This window comes from Moschus berezovskii, chromosome 24 (genome assembly GCF_049115385.1).
Source record: "Moschus berezovskii isolate FMDL1 chromosome 24, NW_MosBer_1.0, whole genome shotgun sequence".
NCBI classification, from domain to species: Eukaryota; Metazoa; Chordata; class Mammalia; order Artiodactyla; family Moschidae; genus Moschus; species Moschus berezovskii.
In genome coordinates, this window is record NC_142483.1 from 32,080,431 (window position 1) to 32,101,125 (window position 20,695).

At 43.3% G+C, this 20,695-nt stretch overlaps 1 protein-coding gene across 1 annotated transcript in view; it reads left to right on the forward strand.

The window, feature by feature from the left end:
- Positions 1-20,695, forward strand: part of GXYLT2 (glucoside xylosyltransferase 2) — an 82,909-nt gene that overhangs the window by 17,649 nt on the left and 44,565 nt on the right. The window contains exons 2-3 of the mRNA XM_055414332.2: positions 5,537-5,729; positions 11,615-11,746. Of these exons, the coding sequence (XP_055270307.1) occupies positions 5,537-5,729; positions 11,615-11,746 (325 nt within the window). The remainder of the gene's footprint in view (positions 1-5,536; positions 5,730-11,614; positions 11,747-20,695) is intronic.

The window sequence follows — 20,695 nt, forward strand, 5'->3', positions numbered from 1 at the left end:
CACAGACACCTCCTGTGATGATGATACGCAGTCAGGCTGGGAATCCCCTGCTTGATATGGTTTCTGGTGTCTCTTCCACCTATGAAACCGGTAGAATGATGAAAATTTGGATGAAGGGCCTCAGTTCAGTCGCTCAGTCGTATCCGACTCTTTGCAACCCTATGGACTGCAGCATGCCAGGCTTCCCTGTCCATCACCAACTCCTGGAGCCTGCTGAAACTAATGTCCATCGAGTTGATGCCATCCAACCAGTGAGCTACAGAGGGGATAGGTTCATGGAGCAGTTAAAGGATAACTCAAGGTGACAAGAGAAGCAGAGTGCGTCTAAGGCAATCGGAAACCTATTTCTAAGACCTATGTAAAGACTCTTTTTTGATTGCTAAATTGTTTGTTTCAAACTGACTTACAGGGAGAAAAATTTATTGTCTTGATCAATGAACTTCCAGAGTTAAAGCCATACACCTGGATTCAGGTGCCCAAGTAATGCCATTTGAGATCTGACCTGCCTCCTTTTGGCTCTGCTTTCCACCCTGTTGACTCCCATCCAGGCTCTACCAGTGTGGTAGCTGAGTTGGTTGCCATCAGCTTCAGCCTCAGCAGCAGGCCTATAAAACTCCTGGGCAGCAAATGTCTACTCCAGTCTTCTTTTATAAAGTGTAAAGAAGAACATCGTTAACCATCAGTCAGAGCAGTTCAAGTACAATTCCCATCTCCCATTCCCCACCAACACCTGGCAGCTCAAGGGGTTTAGAAGTCTGAGGTCTGTAGCCTGGACATCCCTTGACCCTCGCAGGGTCTTCAAATGACATTTGAGAGGGGCTTGTGTCCCATTGGTAAGATTTGGTGAAAGGCACACCATTTCAGCGCCCTTAAACTTGATTATTCCTTGTGACCACAGAACACAAATGTTTATTCCCTGAAGCCTGCGATTTTTAACGTAACATGAGAGGTAACAGAGCAGGCGGCAGAAAAGGTTTCATTAAATCCCAGCCACCGATACTTGAACTGCCACCAGGAGAAGCTTTATTTGTCTTTTTTAGTACCTGTCACCAGACACCAAAAAGGACTGCAGGCCCCAGCCCCTGCTCTATGTGCCATGCAGTCCCAAATCACTGAAGCCTGCAAAGAAAAGTGGCCTGCTGTGCTGCAGGGAAGTGCAAGCTTTTTTTAATCAAGAAGAAAATAAAGTGTTTGTCACATAGTTTGGGCACATGAATAATACAGACAATTACATCATGCATTTTTGGGTACCCTGCTCTCATCATAAGAAATAAAAACGTAAGTGCCCGGAATAAACACTGCCTTGCCTTTGATGTCTTTCATCCTTGTAACATGATGACTTTTACTCCGTATGTCTGTGAACAACATGCAGTGTTGTTTGCTGGTTTTTCAGCTTCATCCAAACTGTCTCATTCTACCGCTATCCTGCTACCTAATTGCTCTTTTTCCCCTTTGTCCTTATGTTTGTACATGACCTGCTGAGTTGTTTATTTTCACTGCTGTGCAGTATTCCACTTAAACTTGTCAAATACATTCATGATTCTCCTGTGCATGGACAGGAAAGTTATTTCCAACTTTTCAATATTATAAATAGGACTGCTGTGAGCATTCTTGCATGGGTCCTATGCAAATGTACAAGAATTTCTTCAGGTCTCACATGCAGGTGTAGAACCAGAAGAGTGAGGGAATATATATATCTCTTCACTCCTGACAGATGTGACCAAAAGGCTTTTCAAGGTGTTTCAGTTCAGTCACTGAGTCATGTCCGACTCTTTGTGATCCCATGAACTGCAGCACGCCAGGCCTCCCTGTCCATCGTCGACTCCCAGAGTTCGCCCAAACTTATGTCCATTGAGTTGGTGATGCCATCCAGCCATCTCATCCTCTGTCACCCCTTCTCCTCCTGCCCCTAATCCCTCCCAGCATTGGGGTCTTTTCCAATGAGTCAACTCCTTGTCCAAGGTGTTTCAGTTCAGTTCAGTTCAGTCGCTCAGTCGTGTCCAACTTTTTGTGACCCCATGAATCACAGCACACCAGGCCTCCCTGTCCATCACCAACTCCCGGAGTTCACTCAAACTCATGTCCATCGAGTCGGTGATGCCATCCAGCCATCTCATTCTCTGTCGTCCCCTTCTTCTCCCGCCCACAATCCTTCCCAGCATCAGAGTCTTTTCCAGTGAGTCAACTCGTCACATGAGGTGGCCAAAGTATTAGAGTTTCAGCTTCAACAGCAGTCCTTCCAATGAACACCCAGGATTGATCTCCTTTAGAATGGACTGGTTGGATCTCCTTGCAGTCCAAGGGACTCTCAAGAGTCTTCTCCAGCACCATAGTTCAAAAGCATCAATTCTTTGGCGATCAGCCTTCTTCACAGTCCAACTCTCACATCCATACATGACCACGGGAAAAACCATAGCCTTGACTAGATAGACCTTGGTTGGCAAAGTAATGTCTCTGCTTTTTAATATGCTGTCTAGGTTGGTCATAATTTTCCTTCCAAGGAGTAAGCGTCTTTTAATTTCATGGCTGCAGTCAGCATCCGTAGTGATTTTGGAGCCCCCAAAAATAAAGTCTGACACTGTTTCCACTGTTTCCCCATCTATTTCCCATGAAGTGATGGGACCGGATGCCAAGATCTTAGTTTTCTGAATGTTGAGCTTCAAGCCAACGTTTTCACTCTCCTCTTTCACTTTCATCAAGAGGCTTTTGAGTTCCTCTTCACTTTCTGCCATAAGGGTGATGTCATCTGCATATCTAAGGTTATTGATATTTCTCCCAGCAATCTTGATTCCAGCTTGTGCTTCTTCCAGCCCAGCGTTCCTCATGATGTACTCTGCATATAATTTAAATAAGCAGGGTGACAATATACAACCTTGACGTACTCCTTTTCCTATTTGGAACCAAGGTGTTTAGGTTAACTTAAATTGCCCCAGCAGCATCTGAGCTGTATCCAATCTGAAACATGTATGGTCCAACTTTTATTTTTTTTGTTTCACCAGTCCAAAACAACATAGAATCTCCTTATTGTTTGAATCAGTATTTTCCTGATTGCTGAGGTTAAGACATTTTATTCATGTAGAAGTCCAAAGTGTAAAAAGCTAAACTAGGTGGAATTGTTCTCTTTGGAGGTGGGGTAATGGCTCATATTTAAGACAGCTAAGCTGTTGCATTTTCTATTTTAGTACTGTGGATACTTGTGTTTTTAAATATTGAGCATAATTTTAAGCAAATGAGTATGCATTAAATGTTTTTGTAGCATATTTTGGCTGGTATTTTGACTGACTTTTTCTTAATTGACTGTGATTTTGGTATTATCTGTGACACATCCTTCCCATCCCTTTACATTAATTAGTTGAGAGTTGGCTTTAATAGTGGGTATCAAAGTCCATCCATGAAGCTGAAGGAGAGAAGACATCTGAGTCCTGAAGGCAAGGATTCTTGGATTCACCAGGCATGCTTCTGATTTAGCACCTTTGCTCTGACTGTCCTCTTTGCCTGGAATCCTCCTCACCTGCAAAAGCATGTGACTCCTTCCCTTCCCACCATCAGATGGTCATCGGATCTCGCCTTCTCAGTGAGGACTTAATTCCCTGACTTGGCAATGTATAGTATGTTCCAAACCATCAGACACTCCTGAATCCCTCATGGTTCCCCCCTGTGTTTCCTGCTTGCCGGATAACTTTCTTTGTGAGTTACTTAGTTATTATTTGCTTTGACTGTTATTCTTTCTTGGTCTTTCGCCTGCCACCTGTAGAATGTAACTTCAGCAAGGGCAGGCATTTTGATCTGTATTGTTCACTGCTGTCTTCCTGGTACCCAGAAAGGTGTCTGGCACATAGTAGGCACTTTATAGATTTATGGAGTAATGGGGTGGAGTGAGCAAGGAAAAGAGAGCAGAGAAGAGCATTTCTGAGAGATAGTGCATGTGCTAGGATCTGAAGATGACCAGAAATGAGATGGAGAGCTTCTGTCTAAGTGTGACTGTGATTGTGAATGGCTGCGCACCCAGGCTGCATGTGCTGGAGGCAGATACAGGAGGCCTAAGTAGAAGCCACTATCAGCAGTTTGGACTTGATCTTCAAGACAGTCGGGAGCCTTTACATGACTTTTATGAAAGGAATAACACAATCCTATTTGCATTTTACAAGAACATGACTCTGACACCAACAAGGAGAAATCATAGATGGGGTTAAGGATCGGATTGGAGGTGGGTGGACCATCTAGGGGGAGTCACAGTGATCTTGGTGAGGGAAGATGATGCCTCATCAGGTAGCAGCAGGGAGCTGAAGAGACGTGGACAGTCTCAGAAGATGCATCTCTACCGTCCTCTCCTCTGATCCCCGAAATCAGTGGAATCTGAGTAAATCTATGTATCTGGACCTGACCAAGCCGGGAGGCCATGCTTCTACTCAGCATGCTCTTAAGTAATCAAACTGGAAAGTCTTCCGAAGTGTTCCACCCACATCTTCAACCTTCCTCTTGGTGAAAGAAATCTGGAGCACGGCCGCCTTTATTTGAGCGAGCAGTGAATAATGGAGCAGCACGCTGATTGAACTCGAAGTTTTTGGAAGGGAGGTCGCATTCCACATCCAAGCTCCCCTGGTCTCCAGATCTTTTGTGCAAGTAAATTAGTTTCATTTGTCTCAGGGCACCTTTTTCCAGGCCAACTTCTTCCAGCTTGCCTGCAAATGTTTCTCAGTGGTGTGTTTGAGGCTTGGCTGTGTCTCCTTGTCTGGAACAAATCATTTATTACGAGGAAATAGCTGGAAGATGATTCTGGACTCTTGGACCCTGTTCCCCTCTCAGCTGTTGACTGGGTATTTGATCCCTTGGTAATTTTCAGCTTAACCTGTCCTCTCTCCTGCCTGCTTCTCATTACTAAGCATTTCACTCTGGAAGCTGAATTTCATACCTACCAGCTCAGCAGTCTTGAACGAGACAGTTAAGATTAACACCTGTTTCTGTAATATTCACCCAAGATGTCATGGAGGCCCCATGTGTTATTTTCTTTGCTTACCTCTTGGGTTTGCATGATTTTCTTTTGGTCTGGTGGTCATGCCTTCCACTTCAGCCTAAAACCCTCCAGATGATAGGAATATCATGTTGCTCGTTTCACATGGGAAAGCCACTGTCCACCCTCGTCTTGTTCAAATTGCATTCAAATCTAATTTCCATGGCCCATGTGAGTGGGAGCACCGCAGCCCTGTGTCAGCTGTCAGAGTTTAGCAATACCATTTCCAAACATGGGCCAGTAGGCAGCCAGCAGGCACTAGACAGCTGAATGCTGGCGGAAAAAAGCCTCAGACACCTATAGCAGTCCAAACAGTGACTCATCCTGCTATTGCCAGGATAAATATGGGAATAAAGGGTATTTTTCTCTAAGCAGGAAGAATTGTCAAAATGCTTATCACTTTATAAAGTATAACAGATTGTGCCTGTTCATGTTTTGAAATGTTCTAACCCTCCACTAGCTTTTATTTTTCTTTTATGAGTTTAATAATAGCTTTCACCTATTTTTTTTTTTTTTTCTTTCTAGGAGGCCTGGAGAACTCAGGAGTTTCCAAGCTGTACTGCCACCCGAGCTCTGGATACACTTGGCAGTGGTGGCCTGCGGCAATCGGCTGGAGGAGACACTTGTCATGCTCAAATCTGCCGTGCTGTTTAGCCACAGGAAGATGCAATTTCACATCTTCACCGAGGAGTCTCTGAAGCCTGAGTTTGATAAGCAGGTGATTGTGCAGAAATTGTGGCACGGTATTTACTGAGCACAGACAGAGGATACTGTGGGACATGCATATCCTATTTCCTAATGTATTTTCCTGAATACTCAGCTGTGTGCCCACGAACCCTTGACTCTGAGCCTTAAAGTTGTCATCTGTAAGATAGGGAAAATTACACCCCCTTAGAGAGAGATGGGGAGGATTAAGTGAGGATCAAATGAGATGATGCACTTGAAGCACTTGACCCACAGCTCCACCCCTCCTGGTGTTACTGACACTGTTCTCAGTGGGAGTCACGTAGCTTATTTTTATCTGTGTATATATATTTTTTGAATGACAAATATATGTGCTCATCAAAATAAATTCAGACAGGATGTTATAAATGTAAAGGGTGGAAGTCCTTGCTACTCTTCTTCCCCATACAAGAAACTATCAGAGTCAACACTTTTGAGTAATTCTTCTGTATTTTTTTCACATACAGGTGTGTGTATGTGTATTTATGTATCTGAGAGATTGTATATGTGTATACATGTATATGTGTGTACTCTTCCTGTATTGAGGAACAAGTAACAGTTGCCTCCCAGTACAGGAGAGCTTTGGAAATACCTCTTTTCTCTGGGCTTGTTGCATGTGAGACTATAAACCGAGTTTTGTTTTCCTGGCGAGGCTTCTCTTGCAGTGTGTTCTTGAGTGCTGGCAGAGAGAGCAGCTGTTTTGTTTTGTATCTACCAACTTGTGTCACCGGGGCTACATCCTGCCATCCGGGTAGCCATGCAGATGAGAAAGGCCAAAGCAGAATGTTGGGTAACTAAAGAATGATAACTGAAGCTGGAGAATGTATTATGATTTCTAAAGGAAAAAAAAATTCATGTTGACATCCCCTCCTAGAGAAGCCAGGGAAGAAACTGCCTTGGGATTTGAAATTGATTGGCAAATACCTTGAGAAAGGTCTGCATCAGGGGAAGGGGCAAGCAAAAACATTGAAACACATGTAGGTAGCTTCTCTGAAGCTGTGGTATAAGGGGAATTATAATTAATAATAATAATAGTAATCATAATTTCAAAAATAGAATAGCCTTTATCAAGGGCTTATGATTTATGATTTACTGTTATTTAATCCTCGCTGGAGAAGACTCTTGAGAGTCCCTTGGACTGCAAGGAGATCCAACCAGTCCATTCTAAAGGAGATCAATCCTGAGTGTTCATTGGAAGGACTGATGCTAAAGCTGAAACTGCAATACTTTGGCCGCCTCATGCGAAGAGTTAACTCACCAGAAAAGACTCTGATGCTGGGAGGGATTGGGGGCGGGAGGAGAAGGGGACGACAGAGAATGAGATGGCTGGATGGCATCACCGACTCGATGGACATGAGTTTGAGTGAACTCCGGGAGTTGGTGCTGGACAGGGAGGCCTGGCGTGCTGCAATTCATGGGGTCGCAAAGAGTCGGACACGACTGAGCGACTGAAATGAACTGAATCCTCATAGCAGTCCTTTGAAAAAGTTGATAACTTTACTAAGTAATTTACTAAGTTTCCTAAGTAATAAAATATCCGTATTTTACTAACTGAGATCGTTGAGGCTTAGAGAGTCTCAGTGATTAACTCATCTGATGTCAGTTCAAGGTTTCTGACCCAAATATCCATAAACTTAACTACTTCTCAAACTAGTAGACAGAAAAGTCAGATTCAAAACTCAGCTCCACTCTTCACCTGCTGCCTGATCTTGGGCAAGTCTTGGGGGCTTTTTTTGGGCTTCACTTTCCCCCTCTGCAACTTGGGGCCAGTGGGAGTGATAAAAAGAGATGCTTATCTGTACCCAAGATAGGCTAGGTCAGGCTGCACTAACAACTTCTGGAAAGTCCAGAGACTATCCACACGCCTGCTACGTGTCTCAGAGGGCCTCTGCACACGGCCCTCTCAGCCTGGGACCACAGTTAACAGAGACCGCTCTTGCTTGTAGCTGGCACCTGCTGGAACATTTGGCCTCTGCGGTTCTTGAGATGCCACTAAAGGAAAGACAGGGACCATCAGATCCCATTGTGCCTTTCACTCCCTCCGCTTGACACTGACGTTTCTGTTCCTATTTAACTGTCCAGTAACAGCCGGTCACAAGATCCACCCAACTCCAAAGGAGCTGAGAAGTATGCTCTGTGCAGGAATGGAGCAGAAGTGGCTATGGGCCAACGCTAGTCGGGTCACATACAGTATCCATTGAACAAGTATTTATTGAGTACCTACTGCATGCTAGAAGTTGGGGCATGCGAATGGAACAGAACAGAATGCAGACTTAAATTCTAAAAAGAGAAGGAAGATGTATATATATAGTTATAGTCATGTAACAGGTTGTGTTTTCCGAAGGGCCCCCAGTAACCCTGCCTCCTACTACTCACACCTTTCTGTATTTTCCTCCTGCACTGTCCCGGGGCTGGCCTGCGTGACCAGTAGCATACGGAAGAAGTGATGCTATGTCACTTCTGAGATTAGATTTAAAAAGGCACTGCACCTTCCATCTTGGTTGGACTCTTTCTCTCTTGGAGGCCAGCTTTTATGTCAGAGAAGCCCTTGCAGAAGACCCTGCATTGAGACATGAAGACTTCTTGCCGACATTCATGCCCATAATCTTGGAGACAGAACTTCTAACCCAATCCAGCCTTCAGATGACTCACCCTCAGGAGAGCTCCTCATCCAGAACAACCCAGCTCACAGATTCCTTACCCTAAGAAATGGTATGGGATAATGAATGTTTGTGGTTTTAAGCTACTAAGTTTTAGGGTAATTTGTTATAAGGTGAGAGCTAATACAGATATATCTACATACATAATATGTGTGGGCATGGATGCTTAGTAGCCCACCAGGCTCCTCTGTCCATGGAATTTTCCAGGCAAGAATACTGGGGTGGGTTGTCATTTCCTTTTCCAGGGATCTTCCCAACTCAGGAATTGAATCCACGTGTCTTGCATCTCATGCACCGGCAGGCAGATTGTTTACCAGTGTGCTGCCTGGGAAACAAAGAAACGCCTGAGCAACTGAGCACAAGCACATGATATGTATGTGTGGATAGCATAGAGTATGCCAAATGTCCTGCTCTGTGACATCTGAGGCTGGGTCTTAAAAAGGATACAGCTTCTGCCTGATTATCTCTTGGGATGCCTGGCCCTGGAACCTAGCCACCATGCAGTGAGGAAGTCCAAACTCACCCATAGGAAGAAGCCCACACAGAGAGAAGTCAGGTCCCCAGCCGGTAACTAACCTCCACCACCAGACATGAGAGAACAAGCTGTTAGATGATTCCAGCCCCCAGCCTCCAAGACTTGTAGTTGAGGCCCCAGACATTGTGGAGCAAAGTCAAGCTGGCTCGTCTGTGCCTTGTCTGAATTTTTGATCCTTGGAATCTATGAGCATAATAAATGTTTGTTTTATACTACTAAGTTTTGGAGTAATTTGTTATGAGCCACAGTACCTGGGACGTTATAAATTAGGAGCTGTTGTATGGGAAAATTTTGTAGCTGCTCGTGCAGTTGTGTTATGTTTTGCGTTACTCAGATGACTTTATCCCTTTGACGGCTTATTTCCTCAGGTCTTTGTTAGACCAGTGAAGCTCAATTGCAGAGGAAATTATAATAGGATGTTAAAAATCACAGCAGGGCATATGGCCCCTTTCTTTTCCATGCTGAGATTATGGTGCCAGTTTAGATGGAAAACATTGGCTCTTTCTAGTCACAGAATGTTTCTAAGCTTCAGTTTCTTCATTTGTATCAAGCAAAAATCTATCATAGATACACAGAAGGAACAAATGATTCTTGCTCTGCGCTTGTTGTGGAGTATAAGTGTGAGGCCATATCAGATTCTACAGATTCCTTGGAATGTTTCTATCTGGTGGGTATTGTATTAGCTCTGAAACTGTAGATCAGCAGCAGTTGGTTTCTGCTCAGCCATGTGAGATGCTGGTGTGGAGGGGCAGGTTATCACATCTTCTCAGGGTTGTCAGTTAGTTTCAACACTGAGGCATTGTGGGAATATCCAGAGTGTCTTGTGATAACTTTCTGAGAGGCTCAGGGACACATACCTCAGCATCAGAACAAAACAAAATGCTAATTGCCGTCATGATCCCTCTGGAAACTGCATTGTGTGCAAGTGCTGCCTTGTTGAAGTAGATTTTTTTTTTTAAAGCTGTTTAAGAAGTAGAGTTTTTTTAAGCTTTAGATATTTATATTTACCATCGGCGTTGTTGATATTTAATATTTGAAAGTTTCATTTATTTTTGTCATCTCCTAAGTCACCTCATGTGAAGAGTTGACTCATTGGAAAAGACCTTGATGCTGGGAGGGATTGAGGGCAGGAGAAGGGTCAACAGAGGATGAGATGGCTGGATGGCATCACCAACTCGATGCACATGAGTTTGTGTGAACTCCGGGAGTTGGTGATGGACAGGGAGGCCTTGTGTGCTGCGATTCATGGGGTTGCAAAGAGTCAGACACGACTGAGCGAATGAACTGAACTGAACTGAATATAAAAATTGAAAATGTCAGCTGGTTGATTTCTTAACCTCTTCAGGCAGTTCACAATCAAATATACAATTTAACTTTGCCCCAGACTGAGAACCAGAAAATAGTAGGACACAGAAGTGGGGACAGCCACCAGCCCATTCTGATGGGGTACACGAGACATTGACATTCTGTAATGGTAGATGTAGAACATCTTGCAGTTGTCAAAACCCATACAGTTGGGTGATACAAAGAATGAATCCTCATGTAGACTATGGGCTTTACTTGATAATGTATTGATACTGGGCCATCACTTGTAACAAATGTGCCACATGCATGCAAGATGTTAATGATGAGGAAACGGTGGGATAGGGAAGGGAAGGAGAGAGGATATATGGGAATCTCTGTACTTCCTGGTCAATTTTTCTGTAAACATAAAGCTGCTCTGAAAAATAAAGTCTATTGATTAAAATACTTTTAAGATTAATATAAGAAGAGAAAGTAATATACACTCCCTATAAAAGTTTTAAAGAATACAGAAATATAAACATAGAAAATGACACCCCCGCTTCCATAGGTACCCACTTTTAACAGTTCGGTGCATGTCTGTTCAGATTTTTCTCTACATGTAAAATACACGCATGTATTTTCCCCTGTGTGATAGAACCATATTATAAATTTCTTTTTGCACTTTGCTTTTTGTAAAGCCTAACTTTATATTGTAACTAATTTTTTGTAATGGCTCATATGCGTACGTGCTAAGTCATTTCAGTTGTGTCCAACTCTCTGCAACCCCATGGACTGTACGTAGCCTGCCAGGCTACTCTGTCCATGGGATTCTTCAGGCAAGAATACTGCAGTGGGTTGCCACGTCCTCCTCCAGGGAATCTTCCCAATCCAGGGATCAAACCCATGTCTCTTACGTCTCCTGCATTGGCAGGCGGGTTCTTTATACTAGTGCCACCTGTACTCACCCTCTACAATAGTCCACTGTGTAGTTCCATCATAACGTATTTTCCCAGTTCCTTATTACTGAGTATTTAATTTGTTCCCAAGGGGATTTTTTTGTTTTGTTTTTTATTTTTTACTGAAAACTATGTTTTGGTGAAAGTCCTTGGACCTCTGTCTTGGGGTTTGTTATTACCACTTTCTAAGTTGCCCTCTTGGAAGTTTTTTTATAATTTACCCTTCCAGCATTTAGGTGTGAGTTTCCCAACATCTTTGCCAACTCTGGATGCTGTTTTTTAAAATCTTAACAGTGGTCTATTCAGTGAGCACGAGTTGTGGTGATAAAGTTAAACTTGCTGTGCATGCTACCTGAATAATTTATACGTTGCCACTCAGAAGTGTTAGGTGTTTTCCATATTTCTGGGGTCTAAGCACCCTCCCCTTACCTGCTATCTTTTTCAGCTTCGACAGTGGCCTGACTCATATACAAAGAAGTTTGAACACAGAATCTACCCCATCACATTTTCGGCTGGAAACCCTCAGGAATGGAAGAAATTATTCAAACCCTGTGCCGCCCAGAGACTCTTTCTTCCGGTACGAACACCTGCTTTTAATAAGATGCTGCTTGGGAGAGAATTGCATTTGGAAACATCATGGAATTAACTAGGGTTTGTTTAGAAACATTTTAATTACAGTGGTTACAGTGGAAAATATGTTCCTCTTAGATTTTGTAGTTGATGCTCTTAATGATCAGTGTGTACAGAGAAGGGCCCTCTGGTTGAGAAATTGTCTTTCTCAAAGATTGAGGGACTGAGAGTATCCAGAGCATTCTTGATTACGAGTCTTTGTGACTGTGAATCCACATTTACTAACTCTGTGGACCTTGCTAAATCTCTAAACTTCTCTAAGCCTCACTTTCCTCCACAAGCTTGGCACATAGTTGCTGCTCAATCACTGTTATTTTAGGTTATTATTATTTCTCTTATAATAAGAACTACTACTAGATGTCACTATGTTGTTGTTGCTTTAGTCAGTAAGTCGTGTCTGACTCTTGTGACCCCATGGACTGTAGCTGCCAGGCTCCTCTGTTCATGGGATTTTCCAGGCACGAATACTGGAGTGGGTTGCCATTTCCTTCTCCAGAGTATCTTCCTGACTCAGGGACTGAACCCACATCTCTGACATTGGCAGGCAAATTCTTTTATCACTGAGCCACCAGGGAAGCCCAGCTATAACTTTGCTAGGGAATAATTCAGAGAATGTCCAGAGTTCCAGTTCACCTTTTCCATTTGGAATGTTCAAGTTAAAAGTCTTTGTTTCCTTTTTTTAAAAAATCCTGAATAGAAAAGCACCAAAGATATACCAAAACTGACAATATCACTGAACAAAATGGCAGCTTTGACTTGTGAATGGCAGCCTTGACATTTGTGAAGATCATGCTTCCAGTAAGCATTTATTGAGTGCCCATTAGGTGCTAAGCTCTGGCATAGTGATGGTGATATGGCAGTGAGCAAGACACCCATGGTCTTTTTTATTTTTTTTTAATCGTTGTTGAAATATAGTTGATTTACATTGCTGTGTTGTTCTGCTGTACAGCAAAGTTAGTCAGTTATAACTGATGTATATCCAGTCTTTTTTAGATTCTTCTCCCATGCAGGTCATTATGGAGTGTTTAGTAGAGTTCCCTGTGCTATTCAGCAGATCCTTAATAGTTATTTATTGGTCTTGCCCCCTTGGAGTTTGAGTCTAGCATGGAAGTGAACAAGAACTTAGAATATGATCCATGCTGAGATGGAGAACAGAGTCTCATGGATGTATGTAACACAGGGTTACACTTTGATCTGGGGGATATCTAGATGGTTCTGTTGAGGAATGGCTTTTATGCTGAAATGTGAAAGGAGTAGTAGTAGCAGGGGGTGGTCACGGGTGACTAGAGTCTGAGAAGTAATGGGAGAAGAGGGTTCCAGGTAAATGGAATAGTAGGTATACAGGCCCTACTACAAAAGTAGGAAGGCACGTGTTTGAGAAGATAGAAGATCCCAGTAACTGAAAATAGAGCGTGGTGGAATAGAAGGGGTTGACAGGGTCTGGAGCTTGCAGGCTCTATAAACCATGTTGGAATGTCCGATCTTTGTGTTCAGGACAGTGAGATGCCACTGAATAATTCTTAGCTTGGAAGTGAGATGATCTGACTTGGGTATTGAAGAGGATTCAGGGGTTTCCCTGGTGGTTCAGTGGCTAAGACTTCATGCTCCGATGCAGGGGACTGGGTTCAATTCCTGGTTGGGAACTAGATTCCACATGCCACAACTAAGATTTGGCACAGCCAAATAAATCAATACATATTTAGGGAAAAAAAATGATTCACTGATTCATTACAGTATGGATAGTGGAATTGCTGAGACCAATTAATACTGACTTCAGCCAAGGCGGTTGGTTGCCTTTGAGATGGATGCAGACCATGCCTCCATCCCTATGAGTAGCTGACTGTGAGAGCTGAAGTGGAGGTGATCAAGATTTCACCAAGGTTTCTGATCTGAACAGCTTTTAAAGTTGATCTGTTTGAAATTGCCAGTATTCAGCTATTTATGACCTACAAAAAAGGCTGTTTCTTTTAGTTCAACCTATACAATGTATGTGTATGTGTGTGTGTGTGTGCGCGTGTGTGTGTGTGAGCTCAGTTGTGTCCAGCTCTCTGCGACTCCATGGATTGAAGCTTGCCGGGCTCCTCTGTCCTTGAAATTTTCCAGGCAAGAATACTGGAGTGGGTTGCCATTTCCTACTCCAGAGGATCTTCCCGACCCAGGGATCAAACACACATCTCTTTTGTCTCCTGCATTGGCAGGCAGGCTCTTCACCACTTCATCACCTGGAAGTGTGTAATAGTAGAGCTCTTTAGAGATGGAAAAGGGGACTTGCCTGGCGATCCAGTGGTCAAGACTGTGCTTCCACCATAGAGGGCATGGGTTCAGTCCCTGGTTGGGAAACTTAAGATTCCCTATGCCACACGGTGGGGCCAAAAAAAACAGAAAATGTAAAAACAAAACTTATAGATGGAAAAGGCTATTAAAAAATACCATTATTTATAAGGGAGAAGATGAGTTTAATTGGGGTCATATTTTGATTTTGAGGTACCTGGGAAACACCCACACAAGGAGGCCTTACCATCTTTTGTTCTGAAGCCCCAAATGGCAAATGGCACTTTTAGCGTTTCCTACTCAGAACCCGTGAAAAAGAAACACGACCTGGACTTACTGTTGGTGGCGATTTGCTGCACAGGTTCACAGGCTACTAAATGCCCTGTTTTTCACATGGCACAGCTTTTAGCACAGGTTGTGAGATGGGATTCACTGCATGAAACAAAGAAAGAAGCGGCTCAGATGGTAAAGAATCCACCCACAGTGTAGGAGACCCAGATTCGCTCCCTGGGTGTGGAAGAGCCCCTGGAGAAGGGAATGGCAACCCATTCTAGTATTCTTGCCGGGAGAATCCCATGGACAGAGGAGCCTGGAGGGTTACAGTCCAGGGGTTTCAAAAAGTCGGAGACAACTGAGCGACTAACACTTTCACTTTACTTTCAAGAAGCAGCTACCCTAAATTAGAACTAAAATCTCTGGGTTGGTGTTATGAAAACTATTTGAGATGACAAGAAAACAATCTCAGGCTTCTGCTTAACTGTTTTAGGGGGAAAATGTTAGAAATCCCAAGTTATTATTGGAAAATTGTCTCCCCAACCTACCAGAAAAATAGTAACAGCCCAGTAGAAGACATTTAAATTTTCCCTGACCTTGAATTGTGACTTTACTGCCACTACTAAAAGAAAACCTACCACATGATGGTTTTCATTCATCCCCCACTGAACAAGTCTATTCCATTTTGAATGACAAATGAGTGCTGGGATTCCTTATCTGCTTTTGATAATGGAAACTAGCCCTTCTTAAAAATAATAAAGAGAGATTGTGGTTGACAGGACATTTACTTTCCCTGACTTGTATATCATAACAGAAGATTATAAACGTGGAGTTTCTGGACATCAGTGAGATATATTGATCCTCTTGGTAATTTGAAATAAAGTCTAGGTGATGTTTTCCTTGAAATTTGTCTCTATAAAACCAAATCAGTGGTGCTGCTCAGTCAGTGCAGAGGAGATGGAGATCCTAAAATGCAAACATTCTGGCCCTGGTCAGTCAAATGACTAAGAATCACAGTCTTACCTCTTTCCTGAGGAGGTGTCGTCTGTAGATGAAACCTTTTCTCAGGTAAATGAAAGTGAAAGTCACTCAGTTGTGTCAGACTCTTTGCAACCCCATGGACTATACAGTCCATGGAATTCTCCAGGCCAGAATACTGGAGTGGGTAGCTTTTCCCTTCTCCAGGGGATCTTTCTGATCCAGGAATTGAACTGGGGTCTCCTGCATTACAGGCAGATTCTTTACCAACTGAGCTCTCAGGGAAGCCCTTTTCTCAGGTAAGATTTTACTAATCAGAGCATGAACCTTTGCAAGTCAAGCCTATTAGATTCTCAAGTACAGTTAGTGGAATTCAGATCCCACCAATTCAAGATATGCTAAGTTGCTGCTAAGTCACTTCAGTCGTGTCCGACTCTGTGCGACCCCATGGACGGCAACCCACCAGGCTCCGCCGTCCCTGGGATTCTCCAGGCAAGAACACTGGAGTGGGTTGCCATTTCCTTCTCCAATGTGGGAAAGTGAAAGTGAAGTCGCTCAGTCTTGTCCGACTAGTAGCGACCCCATGGACTATAGCCCACCAGGCTCCTCTGTCCATGGGATTTTCTAGGCAAGAGTACTGGAATGGCTTGCCATTGCCTTCTCCGATTCAAGATTTATGAAGTCCTAAATCAATCAATGGTTGTTAACTTTTCTGTTTCTGTGAACAGTGGATCTAAGGACCATTATTAGTGCAAACTAACACGTGACTTGATGAAGCTCCCTAGGCTGCATGAAGCTCAAAGTATTTAAAACAATATGCCAACCACAGATAAGTCAAATCTGTCCTTTAAAAGTGATCCTGGAGGACTTTTCCCTTTTTGCTTAGTAAAAGCCAAAAGCCTTTACTTTTGTAAGAACAACTGTTTTGTGAATTCACATCACCTTTTCTTTATTTAATAGGAATTAGTGAGATGTTATAATGAATCTCCACATTTTGTTACACTGTGTGCCTGTTTGATTATAAAGACCTGTCTCCTCAATAATGTTCTCCTATGCATATCCTGGGCTTCCCAGATAGCACTAATAGTAAGAGACCTAAGAGACTCTGTTTCAGTCCCTAGGTCAGGAAAATGCCCCGGAGGAGGGCATGGCAATGCACTCCAGTATTCCTGCCTGAAGAATCCCACAGACAGAAGAGCCTGGCATGCTATAGTCCACAGGGACACAAAGAGTCAGACATGACTGAAGCGACTTAGCACTCACACAAGGTGCTCTCCAGGCCTCATCCAGACAAAGGCATTTTTAACCAAACTTTATAAGTTCAGTGATCAGTGCAAAGAAATAGAGGAAGACAATAGAATGGGAAAGAGGCGTTTTTAACCAAGCTTTATAAGTTCAGTGATCAGTGCAAAGAAATAGAGGAAGACAATAGAATGGGAAAGACTAGAGATCTCTTCAAGAAAATTAGAGATACCAAGGGAACATTTCATGCAAAGATGGGCTCAATAAAAGACAGAAATGGTATGGACCTAACAGAAGCAGAAGATATTAAGAAGAGGTGGCATGAATACACAGAAGAACTATACAAAAAAGATCTTCACGACCCAGATAATCACAATGGCTTGATCACTCACCTGGAGCCAGACATCTTGGAATGTGAAGTCAAGTGGGCCTTAGAAAGCATCACTACGAACAAAGCTAGTGGAGGTGATGGAATTCCAGTTGAGCTATTCAAATCCTAAAAGATGATGCTGTGAAAGTGCTGCATTCAATATGCCAGCAAATTTGGAAAAGTCAGCAGTGGCCACAGGACTGGAAAAGGTCAATCTTCATTCCAATCCCAAAGAAAGGCAATGCCAAAGAATGCTCAAACTACTGCACAATTGCACTCATCTCACACACTAGTAAAGTAATGCTCAAAATTCTCCAAGTCAGGCTTCAGCAATAGGAGAACCATGAAATTCCAGATGTTCAAGCTGGTTTTAGAAAAGGCAGAGGAACCAGAGATCAAATTGCCAACATCCACTGGATCATTGAAAAAGTAAGAGAGTTCCAGAAAAATACCTATTTCTGCTTTATTGACTATGCCAAAGCCTTTGACTGTGTGGATCACAATAAACTGTGGAAAATTCTGAAAGAAATGGGAATACCAGACCACCTGACCTGCCTCTTGAGAAACCTGTATGCAGGTCAGGAAGCAACAGTTAGAACTAGACATGGAACAACAGACTGGTTCCAAATAGGAAAAAGAGTACGTCAAGGTTGTATATTGTCACCCTGTTTATTTAACTTATATGCAGAGTACATCATGAGAAACCCTGGGCTGGAAGAAGCACAAGCTGGAATCAAGATTGCTGGGAGAAATATCAATAACCTCAGATATGCAGATGACACGACCATTATGGCAGAAAGTGAAGAACTAAAGAGCCTCTTGATGAAAGGGAAAGAGGAGAGTGAAAAAGTTGGCTTCAAGCTCAACATTCAGAAAACTGAGCTCATGGCATCTGGACTCATCACTTCATGGCAAATTGATGGGGAAACAGTGGCTGACTTTATTTTGGGGGGGCTCCAAAATCACTACAGATGGTGACTGCAGTCATGAAATTAAAAGACACTTACTCCTTGGAACGAAAGTTAGGACCAACCTCAGTTCAGTTCAGTCATTCAGTCATGTCCGACTCTTTGCGACCTCAATGACCAACCTAGACAGCACATTAAAAAACAGAGACATTACTTTGCCAACAAAGGTCCATCTAGACAGCGCTATGGTTTTTCCAGTAGTCATGTATGGATGTGAGAGTTGAACTATAAAGAAAGCTGAGCGCCAAAGAATGGATGCTTTTTAACTGTGGTGTTGGAGAAGACTTTTGAGAGTCCCTTGGACTGCAGGGAGATCCAACCAGTCCATTGTAAAGGAGCTCAGTCCTGGATGTTCATTGGAAGGACTGATGTTGAAGCTGAAACTCCAGTCTTTGGCCACCTCACGCCAAGAGCTGACTCATTTGAAAAGACCTTGATGCTGGGAAAGATTGAAGGCAAGAGGAGAATGGGATAACAGAGGATGAGATGGTTGGATGGCATCACTGACTCAATGAAGATGAGTTTGAGTAGACTCCGGGAGTTGGTGATGGACAGGGAGGCCTGGTGTGCTGTGGTCCATGGGGTTGCGAAGAGTCAGACATGACTGAGCAACTGAACTGAAGATTATAATAATGTCCTATGTCTTGTTCATTACACTTGCCATAAACATCCACAGTCAAGGAAGAAGTCAGGGAAGAATATGTCAAGAGAGACTGGATAAATTGCTTATATCTTGACCTATAAATATGTCCTGAGTGTGTGTGTGTGTTAGTCACTCATTCATGTCCGACTCTTTATGACCCCATGGACCATAGTTATCTAGGCTCCTCTGTTCATGGAATTCTCCAGGCAAGAGTACTAGACTAGGTTACCATTTCTTTCTCCAGGGGATCTTCCTAACCCAGGAATGGAACCAGGGTCTCCCACATAGCAGGCAGATTCTTTACCAGCCGAGCTACCTGGTAAGCCCATAAAATCTCACTGCTGCTGCTAAGTTGCTTCAGTCATGTCTGATTCTGTGCGACCCCATAGATGGCAGCCCACCAGGCTCCACCATCCCTGGGATTCTCCAGGCAAGAACACTGGAGTGGGTTGCCATGTCCTTCTCCAGTGCATGAAAGTGAAAAGTGAAAGTGAAGTAATTCAGTCATGTCCGACTCTTTGCGACTCCATGAACCGCAGCACGCCAGGCCTCCCTGATCATCACCAACTCCCAGAGTTTACCCAGACTCATGTCCATTGAGTCAGTGATGCCATCCAACCATCTTATCCTCTGTTGTCCCCTACTCCTCCTGCCCTCAATCTTTCCCAGCATCAGGGTCTTTTCAAATGAGTCAGCTCATCAGGTGGCCAAAGATTGGAGTTTCAGCTTCAACATCAGTCCTTCCTGAATACCCAGGACTGATCTCCTTTAGAATGGACTGGTTGGATCTCCTTGCAGTCCAAGGCACTCTCAAGAGTCTTCTCCAGCACCACAGTTCAAAAGCATCTATGCTTTGGGACTCAGCTTTCTTTATAGTCCAACTCTCACATCCATACATGACTACTAGAAAAACCATAGCCTTGACTAGACAGACCATTGTTGTTTAAGTAATGTCTCTGCTTTTTAATATGCTGTCTAGGTTGGTCATAACTTTCCTTCCAAATTTTGGAGCCCCCCAAAATAAAATCAGCCACTGTTTCCACTGTTTCCCCATCAATTTGCCATGAAGTGGGACCAGATGCCATGATCTTTGTTTTCTGAATGTTGAGCTTAAAGCCAACTTTTTCACTCTCCTCTTCACTTTCATCAAGAGGCCCTTTAGTTCTTCTTCACTTTCTGCCATAAGGGTGGTGTCCTCTGCATATCTGAGGTTATTGATATTTCTCCCAGCAATCTTGATTCCAGCTTGTGTTTCTTCCAACCTAGAGTTTCTCATGATGTCCTCTGCATATAAGTTAAATAAGCAGGGTGACAATATACAGCCTTGACGTACTCCTTTTCCTATTTGGAACCAGTCTGTTGTTCCATGTACAGTTCTGTTGCTTCCTGACCTGCATACAGGTTTCTCAAGAGGCAGGTCAGGTGGTCTGGTATTCCCATTTCTTTCAGAATTTTCCACAGTTTATTGTGATCCACACAGTCAAAGGCTTTGGTATAGTCAATAAAGCAGAAATAAATGTTTTTCTGGAACTCTCTTGCTTTTTCAATGATCCAGTGGGTGTTGGCAATTTGATCTCTGGTTCCTCTCCCTTTTCTAAAACCAGCTTCAACATCAATGAACAACCGTGAACAACAGTTCACGGTTCTCGTATTGCTGAAGCCTGTCTTGGAGAATTTTTAGCATTACTTTACTAATGTGTGAGATGAGTGCAATTGTGTGGTAGTTTTGAGCATCTTTCGCATTGCCTTTCTTTGCCGTCTAGTCAAGGCTGTGGTTTTTCCAGTAGTTGTGTATGGATGTGAGAGTTGGACTATAAAGAAAGCTGATCGCCAAAGAATTGATGCATTTGAACTGTAGTGTTGGAAAAGACTCTTGAGAGTTCCTTGGACTACAAGGCGATCCAACCAGTCCATTGTAAAGGAAATCAATCCTGACTATTCACTGGAGGGACTGATGCTGAAGATGAAACTCTAATACTTTGGCCACCTGATGCGAAGAACTGATTCATTGGAAAAGACCCTGATGCTGGGGAAGATTGAAGGCAGGATGAGTAGGGGACGACAGAGGATTAGATGGTTGGATGGCATCACTGACTCAATGATCATGAGTTTGAGTAAACTCCAAGAGTTGGTGATAGACAGGGAATCCTC